Source organism: Otolemur garnettii, unplaced genomic scaffold (genome assembly GCF_000181295.1).
Source record: "Otolemur garnettii isolate 467f Iridium unplaced genomic scaffold, OtoGar3 scaffold00013, whole genome shotgun sequence".
Taxonomy (NCBI): domain Eukaryota; kingdom Metazoa; phylum Chordata; class Mammalia; order Primates; family Galagidae; genus Otolemur; species Otolemur garnettii.
This window is the reverse complement of record NW_003852408.1, coordinates 23,240,045-23,252,708: the sequence shown is the minus strand read 5'-3', so window position 1 is coordinate 23,252,708 and position 12,664 is coordinate 23,240,045. Positions and strand designations below refer to the sequence as shown.

Below are 12,664 nucleotides of genomic sequence, written 5' to 3'. Positions count from 1 at the left end.
TTGCTCTTACATCTAGTAGGGAGAGCAGAACCATTGCATATGGTTGCATGGGTTGAGCAAAGCACAACCACCATATTCACACGTGATGGCCTAAAAGAGGGAGACAGAAAAAACAAAATACCATGAAACATGGGAAGCAGCACAGAGAGGACAGGAGGTGTGTGTGCTGGTGGGGAGGCAGGTGGGCGCTAGCTGCAATTTCAAATACAGTGGCCCAAGATGCTTCATTAAAACAACAGTTGCACACAGACCTAAAGGAGGTTAGGAAGCAAGCTCTGAAGTTATCTGGGGAAAGGGACAGCAAATATGGAAACTCAGGAAGGAGCCTGCTTGGTGTGTCCAAGGACCAACAAAAAGGCCAGGATGCCTGGGAACAGAGAGAATGGGGGAAAGTCATGGCAGATGAGGCAGGGAGATAGCTGGGGCTGAGACTGGCGTTGACTTGGAGTGAGAGGTGAAGCTATTAGATAGTTTGGGACAGGAGTGACATCATCTCATTTATACATTAACTCTAGCTATAATCTTCAGAAGAGACAGAAGGAGGCCAAAGGTGGAACAGGAGCTCAGTTACTGCAATAATCCAGGTGGTGGCGGCTTTTGCCCCAGCAGTAGCAGTGAAAGTGGTGACCAGTGGATATATGTTGAAGCTGAAGCAGACAGGGTCTGCTGATGGATTGCATATGGCAAATATCAGAAAGGTGTTTGGCCTGAATAACTGGATGAATAGAGATGCTGCTGTGCCAGATGGGAAAGAACGCAGGACGAGCAGTTTGCGATAGGAGTGGCGGCCAGGGTAGCAGGGGCAGCCAGTTGTGAACGTATTAAGTCAGGGGTGTTATAAGATGTTCAAAGGACATGTCAATCTTTGGACTCCAGTGAACTTGAAGACTGTTTTTTTCTGGGCTCCCAAGGAAAGGAGTGGGAAGAGAGTCTTGGTAAATCAAGTGACATTTTGGGGGACTGGTCTTTAAGAGCTGAGCAGTCTGCTAAAGTTTCCTGGAAGGAAGAAGCAGCAAAGAGAGTCTGACACACACACATGCACACACACATGCACACACACATTTTCTTATATGAAATTCTGGTACTCACCAGAATAAATAGTGTTAATAAAGATGGCAAATTTTAGGATAAGGAGGTTTTGGTATTTTCTTGAGACTCTCAAGTCAAGCCATTAAATTGCTTCAGAATGGACTAAGCCTGACAAACAGTAGGACTGACTCTACACAACCAAGAAAATAGGCTTAATATTGCCTATTGCCTCCAACTAGTATTGCAGAGACACTAGTGTTAAATTTATATTGTAATAGGAACACTGGATTTATCAGGTACTCTAAGCCCCAAGTCGCACTTTTGATCACAGAGAATGGGAAATACTGAAGCATCTACATAAATATCCCCAGACCACATTTCATGTCAGCACTCAGAAGAGAAAATATACTTATGTTAGGGTTTCTGAAAAAAAGGACCAAACAGCTGTTATCAGTTTGGTGATATTTTCAGTAGTCCAAGGTAAAATGAGAAAAAAAAATACTAGAATGTTTTTTTTTTAATCTACATGATTTTAAAGTTGCTTGATTTCTGAAACTGATTTCTGAGGCAATCTTTGTTTTAGTGTTTCTATGTTCTTATATGAAATGATGGTGAGAAACAGATGGTAATGTGATGTTTGTTTTTATTTCTGTTTGGGCTAAAGATAAATACAAGGCAATGCTACAGGGCTCTCCACATTCTTAAGTTTGCAGGTCTGAGACATGGACAGGTCTGGCAAATGCTGGCGCTGTAGCATTTGACCTGCCTGGTTCCCATGGCTGATTGAGCTCAGCAATGAGCCTGGAGTGCCCAGGTCAGCAATCCTGCCTCCCCACTCAAGGGACACCACTGTGTGCCTTCCTTCACAGTCTCCTAGATGACCTCAACCAAAGCTTCATGAGAATTAAAAATGGATCCTCTTAAATCACCAGTGCAAATGTTCCAGGAAGCAGCAGTGATCTCAACATCAGAAAACCTGGTTCTGGGGCAGCCTCTGCTGCTAACCGGCTTTGTCACCTTGGGCAAGTCATCTTGCATCTCACAGTCACAGTTCTTTCTCTTCTTTCTTTTTTATTTTTAATTGACACATAATAATTATATATATTTATGGGGTACAGTGTGGTATTTCAATACATACATACAATGCGTAATAATCAAATCAGGGTAATTAGCATATCTATCACCTCCATTTATAATTTCCTTGGGTTGTGAATGTTAAAAATGTTAAAAATCTGCTCTTCAGCTATTTGAAAATATACAATAAGTTATTGCTAACTAAAGTCATCCTACAGCACTTTAGAACTTTCTAGAGATTTCTCCTCCTTTCTAGCCTTTTTTCTTTTTGATACAGAATCTTGCTCTGTCACCCTGGGTAGAGTGCCACGGCTTCATGTCTAGCTCACAGCAACCTTAAAGTCCCAGACTCAAGGAATGCTCCTGCCTCAGCCTCTGAGTGGCTAAGACTAAAGGTGCCTGCCGTAATGCCTGGATAATTTTTCTATATTTAACAGGGACAGGATCTCACTCTTGCTTAGGCTGGTCTCCAATGCCTGAGCTCATGCAATCCTCCTGTCTTGGCCTCCCAGAGTGTTAGGATTACAGGTGTGAGCCACTGTGCTGGGCCTCTAGCTGTATTTTTCTGTTTGTTAACTACCTCTCCCTATCCCTGTTCCACCTGTCCTTCCTCTAGTAATATTATTCTTTTCTTCTATGAGATCCACTTCTCAGCTCCCATATAAAAGTGAGAACATGCAATAGCCTGGCTATTTCATGTACCATCATGTCCTCCAGCCTCATCCATGTTTTTGTGAATGACAGGATTTCATTCTTTTTTATGGCCAAATATTATTCCATTGCATAAAAATATGACATTGTCTTTACCCATTCATCTGCTGATGGACACTCACATTGAGTCCATCTTTGCTACTGTGAATAGTGCTGCAATTATCTCTTGGACATACTGATTTCCCTTTCAATGACTTCCATTTGACACCTTACCAAGTAGTGAGATTACTGGATCTTACGGTACTTTTATTTTGATTTTTTTTGAGGAAGAACCATATTGTTTTCCACTGTGGTTATCCTAGTTCACATTCCCACCAACAATGTATGGGTGTTCCCTTTTCTCCACATCCTCACTAGCATTTGGGTTTTTGGGTTTTTTTTTTTTTTTTTGGTCTTTTTGATAATAGCCATTCTAAGTGGGGTGAGATGATATCTCATTATGACTTTGACTTGTATTTCTCAGATATTTCTTTTCTCTCCCACATATCATCTGCCCTACCTATCTAAAAGGCTGCTGTAAAGAACAAATAATATATTTATAAGAAAGTACTTTGAAATTGATAGAATCATATTTATCTCCTTTTTTGCTTTTTTCTTTCCTTTTATTTATTTCAAAAAAATTCATGAGTACAAATATTTTTTGTTATGTGGTAAAATCATATTTATCTTTACATAAAGCTATTCTACAAATTTGAGATGACATAATTATCATTATTAACAAATTTTTGTTGCATGGCTACCATGTGTTATTTTCTATTTTAGGTTTCAAGGGAAAATAGGATAATTTTAGCCATTAAGAGTCTTCCAATTTTGCCATCAAGAAAGGATATAAGGAGACAAAGAGCATTCAACCACGTAGGTGCCAAAGGAGTGGTCTAGATGATCACAGTGGAAGAGATCAGAGAAAAGATCATCCCTTGAACAGGTAAGAGGAGGCAGCACTTAAGTTGGCCTTAAAATAAGACTAGCCTAGTTAAGGAGGGAGGACTAGGGGGCAGCTGGGGAGTCAAGGAAATGAGTATGTCACTTTGGCTGGGGTGGGGTGATGGGGTGGCTGTGTTGTACAGAAACACAGTAGAAGATGTTGGTTGGTAGCATGGTGCATGCAGGGACCAGGAGGAAGATACAGTTGTGCATGTAGGTCAGGGTTGGATGACAGAGTTCCTGGAACACCCACTCAAGGGTGTTTCTTTATCCTTTAGGGCAGTGTTTTCAACCTTTCTAATGCTATGGCACTTTAATACAATTCTTGTGGGTCTCGACCCACGGTTGAGAACCGCTGCTTTAAGGGACTGAGGAGGGGAGCTATAGGAGGGAGGATACCCAGATAAGAAATTATGGAAATAAAGTGATAGAGACTGGGGTGGCAGTGGGAATAAGAAGTAAAGGAAGGATGTGACTAGCTCTTAGGGAACCTTAAAGTGAAGGTTTTAGACAATGTCAAAGCTCAACCTAGGGGAAACTAAGAGAATGATGCCATGATTAACTGAAATAGACCTGACCATAGAGGAAAAACAACGACCTCAATTCGACACTCCAGTGGAGATGTTCAGTAGGCAGCTGGAGATAACAAGCCAGTGGGTGATCTCCTCAAGAAAGAGTCAGGACAACAGCTGTTCACTGCAATGCTACCTTCTCATCATCGTCCTTTGGCTGAGGGACCACAACTTTCTCTCTGAAGTTGACAATAAAATGTCCTGAGATGGGGCATTTATGAAGGAAGACCTAAGGGAACACCCAGAGAGATAGCTGAAATGCTGAGCATCCCAAGTATTAGGGAACTGGAGGAAGATGTGGAGGCCCACACGTCTCCCCACATGGAGAGAAGGGGGAGACCCGGATGGGATGAAGTGCAAAGAAAGGCAAAGAGAGGAGAGGCCCGTGAGAGGGGGTGACCACCAGTGCCCAGGAGGTCAAAGAAACATGGGCCTGAGGAAGTCATGGTGTGAGCAAGGTGCAAGTAAATTGAGTGAGTGGGCCAAGAGAAAACAGACAGCTCCGAGAATCTGGGCAGTACAAGGAAGGCCTAAAGACGTGCACTTACGAGGTAGTACAAGCAAGAGAAGGTTTCTGTTTGTTTGTTTTTAAGTGATAGGCAGGTAAAGAAAACTAGAGAGTGAGATGTTAACTAAATATGCTGAGGGATTAAGGGGCACAGTCTCCAAAGGACCCTGCTGAGTCATCACAGGTGGACCAGAGTCCCCATCTTGTAATTCCTAATGCTGCACACTCTGCACAGACATCTGGGGCAAAGGGTGCTTGTACTCCTGGCTGCTTGGAGGCTCACCCTTCTCTTTCCTCCTCCCACATGCACACTTCGCGGCTCCTCCTGAACTCCGGTCTGCTCAGGAGAAAAGGCATGGCAGCTAACATTTACTGAGCACGCAGTCTCTCCAGGCATTAACTTTGTTAACGTTCAGACTTTCCCTGTGAGGTGGTATTATCATTATTCCCTTTTCTAGGTGAGAAAACTGGCTCTGAAAGCTATCCGAGATAGAAGTGAGCTGGAGCTGAGGCAGTCTAACCTCAGGGGTTACAGTAAACTGCCTCCATTTGCACCTCAGTTAGCCCCACAGGGATCTGGAAACCCAGGTCTAATCTTTAGTGGTGTGGTGACCAGGAATCACCTCAGGGCGTTGCTGCAGGTAATAATCCCTTGGGTCACTCCCCACCTCTGCCTGTGAGGCAGGTTGTAATGGACTAGCCCAAGCTCTGGGATAACACAACCTGTCTTTTTCAGAACTTCAAAGTGGACCTGGTGTTATTTTTCTAGTCCTATAAGCTATTGGTTGCCTTTTAAGATAACTAAATCTAAGATTTTTGCCACCTTTTGGGATGAATTCCCAACTGAAATAAGAGTTATGGATCTGGTATGTGAGACATCAGCAAACCCTGTTCTTAATACTGAATTACAAATATCTGGGGGAAAACTCAAATGCTTATAGGTCCCGGCACCACCATCAATAAATCAAATGGGCTGGGAGTAAGAAAGACAGGGCAGCAGTGTGTCAAATCCCAAGTGACATTAGGTTTAAGGACAGAAATAGGAGCAGCAGCAGCAGCTATGACGTGGTAGAAAGCTGGGCACTGACAGCGGGTCACCACTACTACACAAGAAAGAGGGAAGCCAGTGTACTCACAATGAGAAAGAGAAACCCAAAAGCTTCATTTTCTGGGTGTATGAAAACTCCTGATGATTTAAACGTTGGCAGATATTTCACAATTTCAAAACCCGGTGGGGACCACCCCTATAAGGCCAAATAAAACACGTCTGCTAGCCAAATGTGGCCTTAAGGAGTCTGCCTGTGACCTCTGCTCTACATACATCCTACTGTTCCTGTAGTTCACAGGACACAGAGAGGGCTGAGGACCTTTCCAGCTTTTCTGAAAGCCCTCCCAAAGACTACCCTGATGGCTGCTGAGCCAGATGTGTGCCAAGATTTTCCATGGAGTTCTTCATGCACGTTCATGTGTGGGCACTGTAAACAATCCATCTCATGAAAAGTTAACTAGGCCTTGAACTCATTCAGCAGGGCCACCATCTGGGAGTCTTCAGAAACAGTGAATTGTCAGCACTGTAAACATTTTAGGCTTCAGGGAGGACACTGACTTTTTCCAAACTAATCACCCCTGCCAGTCAAGATTTGCGGTATGGGTTCAAGAACAAGGCGTTCATTTAACAACAATAACAAAAACAGTGAGGATGAAAACCGGACGGTCATCATAATGAAAGGCCTAAAAGCCAACTGCGACTTCCCTAATAAGGCGACAGCCAAAGCCGGCTCCCTGGCGGTGGAGTGCCAATATGATTAATCAGTCCGTTTTCAGTCTTCTCAGGACAGCGATATTAACAGTTTGCTTTATTCTGTTTATACGGTGCTGACAGGCCTTCAGCATGCTGGGCCTAGTGCTGGAGATTAATGGCCATTCTTATACAGAGGTGAAACCAGGCAGGGAGAGAATGCCTTCAGGACTAGATAAGAACTGAATTCTCCTGCATTTTTGTTGTTGTTGTTATTGTTGTTGTTGCTCCCCTACTACCCACCAACTCCTCCCTCTTGTGATTTCTCTCCGGGATACGTGAGATTAGTTGTGCCCAGCACGGTCCCCCATAGCTTAAACTGCACCCATTCTAGATGCTATATCCTCAGGCAGAACAAAAGGAACCTTAAATATTGATTTTGGAGAAACTTATCACCTCTAACGGTATTGTTGGCTAATTTTGTTTTTAAGAAGTCAGATTCCATATAAAAGTAACAGGAATTTTAACATAATAGGTGAACAACGGTTCTGCTTTGCATTTATGGTTATTTTCTTTTTTTTTTTTTGAGACAGAGCCTCAAGCTGTCCCCCTGGGCAGAGTGTCCTGGCATTACAGCTCACAGCAACCTCCAACTCCTGGGCTCTAGCGAGTCTCCTGTCTCCACCTCCCAAGTAGCTGGGACCACAGGCGCTCACCACAACGCCCGGCTATTTTTTGGTTGCAGCCGTCATTGTTGTTTGGCGGGTCCGGGCTGGATTCGAACCCACCACCTTAGGTGTATGTGGCTGGCGCCTTAGCCGGTTGAGCTATAGGCGCCGAGCCATTTATGGTTATTTTCATCAACACTGAAGAAGGGAAAGTTGATAGTAAGTCATCTGGCTCCAGGGGGTATGGACACCCCCAGAATATCTTAGAGATTATTTCACTAAATTGTTACATTTCAAAATAAATCAAAAAGATTTAAAATAATACAAGAAGACCAGCGCCCCTTTTACCTGTAACCCCCCCAGAGTTGTAAGAGTACTGCTTATCGTTGGCATTCCTTTCGTCACCCACGTTGGAGAGAACTAGTCATCTAAAATATTGTCTTAATAAGTCTATAAGTATAGAAAATTTAAAATAACAAAATTTAAAAAGAAATCAATGTGCCTCCTTTAAGTTTCTGTAGGAACCAATGTTACACTGTTTGCTCTCAAGGCGTCTCTTCTCTACCTAATTTATGAAACAACTACACAGATAAGTATGCATTGTATACTTAGGAACTGCAGCCTCAGGCCGGCTGGCTTTGCTACCCATTCCCCCTTGCTCACTCTTCTCCTGACACAGTAGCAGGAAAAGGGGATTAATTCTAGCAGAAAGGACATCAGGGGTTGACTTTTAAGTCAAGTATTATATTAAAAAGACTTAAAGCAAGATATAAGAAGAGTCTAGGATAAGAAAGCAATATTAATAACAATACTAGCATTTACGAGTACTTCCTATGTATAAGCACTATTTTAAATACTTCAGTTACACAGACTCATTTAACACTCACAACAGAATACACTGAGGGAAGAGTTAATAATTTTTGTCTGAATTGCAGGACATTTGAGAGAGTAGAACAATATACCGGGCTAGATTTGGACAGATCTTGAATTCCATACTTGTCCTTTAATAATCTGTCTAGTGCAAAAGTTAGACCAGAGACGGAAGAAACTAATGTTAGGCAGACTAGTTAAAAGGACGTTGCCATAGTCCAGAGATTCTGAAGAAGGTGGTGCATTGGAAGTGAAAAGGAAAACTCTGAGAGCTCTCTCAGCAACAGAATAGACTACATTTTTTTTGACTGATTTGATTTGCTCTTTCATTCGTTTCTTTATTCAACAACTATTTTTGACAGCTTTAAATGGATGAGACACTATGCTAAGTTACAATTAGGAAATTAAGAAGAAGAATTTGAAGATGACGCCTCCTCCCAATTGGGCAGTTAGCTGTTACTCAGTGGTCTAAAGTGACAACTAACATACATCCCGCCCGCCCTCCTTCCATTTCTCGATCTATGCATTCAGTTCTTAATTGAACACCTACCTGTGCCAACCATTGCATTATATAATGGCCATGCATAAGTTCAGGAAAGAAAAATGAAAGGAAGCAAAAAGACTACTGGCTTCATCTCGTGGCTTTGGGAGTATCTTCTTTGTAGAACTTCCTTATTTTTCCTGGTGGTCTGGCCATAAGGCGCAGTACATGGTGGTAAACCACCAGACTGCTGGAGTAGAGGAGGGATTCTTAGTCATCCATATGAGAAGAAGACCTCATATTTAATTTCTAAATATGTGCCCTGATTTGGCATATTTTACCCAAAGCAAAACATCATACCACAAAGGTATCTGACATGATTCCCATGTGTAGATATTAAAATCATCTAAAATTACAGGCACAAGAAAAACAAGCTTTGAGCAAAGCCAAAAGGTACTGAAAATAATGGAATGAACATACTTTGAACACCAAAAACCTATATCTAGTTTAGTTGGTAAACTTGTTTGAGACATATAATTCTATTGTCTTCCAATGAAGGTCCTGATCTTTTAAAATTATAATCTACCAAAAATGTATAAGAATAAATCCTAACCACTTTCTGGTGGTAGAATGACTACCACTGAGAAGTATTTTACTTTATGGCAGCTGCCTTTTCATTATTTTATTATTACTTTTTTTTTTTTTTTTGTAGTTTTTGGCTGGGGCTGGATTTGAACCTGCCACCTCCGGCATATGGGGCTGGCGCCCTACTCCTTTGAACCACAAGTGCTGCGGCCTTTTCATTATTATTTTATGAGAGCCTGTCTAGATAATTATGTATCCCTCACTATCCACATTTGGTTCTTTTAAAAATGTCTTCTTCAGATGCCTGGAGTTGCATTAGTGTCTTTGGATCTAATTGGATATCAATTTGCAAACTCCACCACTTTAATACTTTCCAAAGGTTCTTATGCAGGTAAGCTTACCTCCGAAAACATTTAACATGACTAATGTATGCTGCTGGTCATTTCTATGAAAAAAATAAAAAGGTATTTTTAGGGACTTAGGAACACCATCAACAATCATTTCAAGTATAAGCTAGTTCGTATATGCCAATGGTAAGACTTTAAATGCCCATAAACCCTAACTGTAAACGGAGGAATTTTATGAGAGCAAGTACATTTTAACTTTGATTTTATTTTGAAGGTCTGAGTCTGGTTTGGACTTGTGTGTTCCATGAACTCTGAGCTCGCTAAGCTATCAGAAAGCAGACGGCACCGACAGTAAAACGAAAAGGTACAATCCTGGGCCTATTTTAATCCCAGCTCTACTGCCGACATCATTTACGAGTTTGGGTGTTTCTTTTTCGTATGGAATGTAAGATCTGAATAACCACCTACCTACTTCTCCTTGGAAATGTTTTTTAGTTATGAAATATTTCAAACCTGCTTATTTTTCCTGATAATAAACAGAAGTTAAAATTGGCAAAAGTATAAAACACTGCATAAGTAACCAATGAAGACACTCTCGTGATTATTATCTTAAATTAACACGTTGGCAAGAGAAATCTTCCCCTTCCTGGGCACTCACTTGACAGTTCGAAGCCTTTAGATACACTGAGACCTTATTTTCATTTGGCTCCGCCCAATCAAATAGAAGACCTTGTGGGAAAAAGTCTAACAGGAGCCCAGGGAGAGGCCAGCGGTGGGAAGGCACAGGGAGAATGGCAGAATCAGAGGAGGTCAGGGTTGGAAAGGCCGTTGGAGATCATCTAACCACCCTCCCAGGGCAGGAAAGAAAAACAAACTGGAGCCGTCTGACTTTTATGACTCTTACCTGCGGCGCAGATCCTCGGCCACCGCGGCCCGGCAGCTGAATAAATAGGCTCGGAGCGATTTCAGCCGCTGCCGCAGCCGCACCACGGCAGCCAGGGGCTCGGCGTGCTGGTACAGCATGGGGTTCTCCTGCTGGATGTCGATCAGGGGCTCCTCGTACACGTACTCCAGAAACTCTTTGGCCTGCTTAGACACCTACAAGACAAGCTTCGTCAGTCAGTTCTGCCGAATCACCCAGCTTTCCACAGCTGCTCAAAGTCGGATGCATAGCTCAATATCAGAGTAACATTAATTTCTGAACAAAGCCATATGAAAAGCCCATAGTTGAATGAAACATGAATTTTGGCTTCCTTCTCTTATATTTAGAAACTCAGCTAATGACACAGACTTATATTGACTTGTTATGTCAATGTCCATTTCCTGCGGTTCTTAAAATATGTACATTGTACTGTAGTTACTAAGATGTCACCGATGAAGGAAACTGGGTGAAAGGTACACAGGGCCTCTCTGTACTGCGGAAGGACTGTGTTAGGCCAGGAGTTTAAGACTAGTGTGGGCAACACAGTGAGACCCCTGTCTCTACAAAAAATGTTTTTTTAAAAATTAACTGGGTATGGTGGTGCACACCTATAGTTTCAGCTACTTGGAAGGCTGAGGCAGAAGGATCACTTGAGCCAAGGAGATCACTTCAGCCCGGGCAGCGCCCGGGCAACAGAATGAGGCCTTATCTCTGAAATAAACAAACAAACCAAAAACTGCGTGTAACTTCTGGCATGTAACTTGTCATCTGCTGTAAAAGAGTTATGGATGAGGCCTGCTTGTAGCTTTAAGGGAGGAAGAAATCAACTTTATGGTCAGCAGAGGGCTAGGAGCCAGGAAAGGCCAAGCAAGTGATACTGGATCTGGGTTTAGAAGATAAATACAAATTCACTTGGTGGACAACGGTGGGGCAGAGGAGAGTGTAACCAGCAGACACAAACAGAAAACCCCCTCAATATGGACATGGGATAATTAGATGTATAGCTATTGTGTGTTGATTAAAAATACAAATTTCTTATACATATATATGAAATTCAATAGTATCATTTTCCTAACTTAGTAAAGTTCATACTAAAGTTTATGTTCCTTATAGCAATGCAAAATTACATCATTAAAAAAACAAGTCTTTTTTTTCCTTATAAACAATTAATTTTGAGGTAGCTGTTACATTGTATGATCCTGTGGCTTCTGGCAGAGTTAGAGTTACAGACTTCGAGAAGCCTGCAGTCTGCAAACCCAGGTCACAAAGAGGCACCTGTTTTAGCCAAAACCTTCAATATTTAATAAGATTGGAAATAACAGTTATTCAAAAGTGATAGGACTAAATAAACAATCCTCACTCCTATTTTCCAGGAGTATAGACAAAGGAGCATGTCTGCTACTGTAGTAGGCTTTATGCAGTCAGAGGAGGATAAAACAGGCAGAGCCCTGCCTTAGGTAGCTCACAGTTAAGTGGGAAAAGACAGAATTGGGTTTAAATATTTTATTTATGATGTTTAAATATTTGCTATATTTAAATATCTTAAAATGAGGAAAAAACTGATGGTGTTCAGGGAGATGAAGTACCATCCACTTGAAACTGTTGCGAAAAAATGATGTATTGTACAATTCAATTAGTCTTTCTGGCTCTATTGAGTAGTGTTTATATGGAGTCAGGGCCCTGCTGAATTAGGTTAACAATGCTACCTTTTAGTAGGTGAACAGAGGGACAAAGGGCACTGCCCAGTCTCCCAGGCCTTAAAAGGCTTCTCTCTTCAGGTGGCACTTAAGCCCAAAAGGAAAAAAAAAATCTTTTACCGAGACAGTCAAAGCAGTGAGACAAATGGGACAGCTACAGACATCAGTATTCATAAACTGAAATTACAAGAAACAAAAACAGAACTAGTTTCAGCACCAGGGAAGGCACTGCCTTCCCAAGTTACTAAGGGGTGTAAAGCTCATGGAGCGCACAGTGACTGCTGCTGCCTGAGCATGGGAACAAATCCCTGCCACAAAGAGCCATTTTTGGCAGCAAGGCTGAGCACATGCTCTAGTTTTTGAGAACCCACCACTAACACCAGTAAGGGAATTTTTGAGAGAACTAAAATTTGGCATGAAATGCTATTTTTGCAAAATAGAGCACTGTATCCCCACTGATGAGGATTCTGCTTTCAAACTCAGATACAATTAGGAAGTATTTTTAAAAAAGAAAATGTTTTTTAAAAGTTACTTAGGG

The 12,664-nt window shown here is 41.9% G+C and overlaps 1 protein-coding gene across 1 annotated transcript in view; it reads right to left on the bottom strand.

Moving 5' to 3' along the window:
* Window positions 1–12,664, bottom strand: part of PLEKHM3 (pleckstrin homology domain containing M3) — a 176,115-nt gene that overhangs the window by 79,595 nt on the left and 83,856 nt on the right. The window contains exon 5 of the mRNA XM_003784992.2: window positions 10,412–10,605. Within this exon, the coding sequence (XP_003785040.1) occupies window positions 10,412–10,605 (194 nt within the window). The remainder of the gene's footprint in view (window positions 1–10,411; window positions 10,606–12,664) is intronic.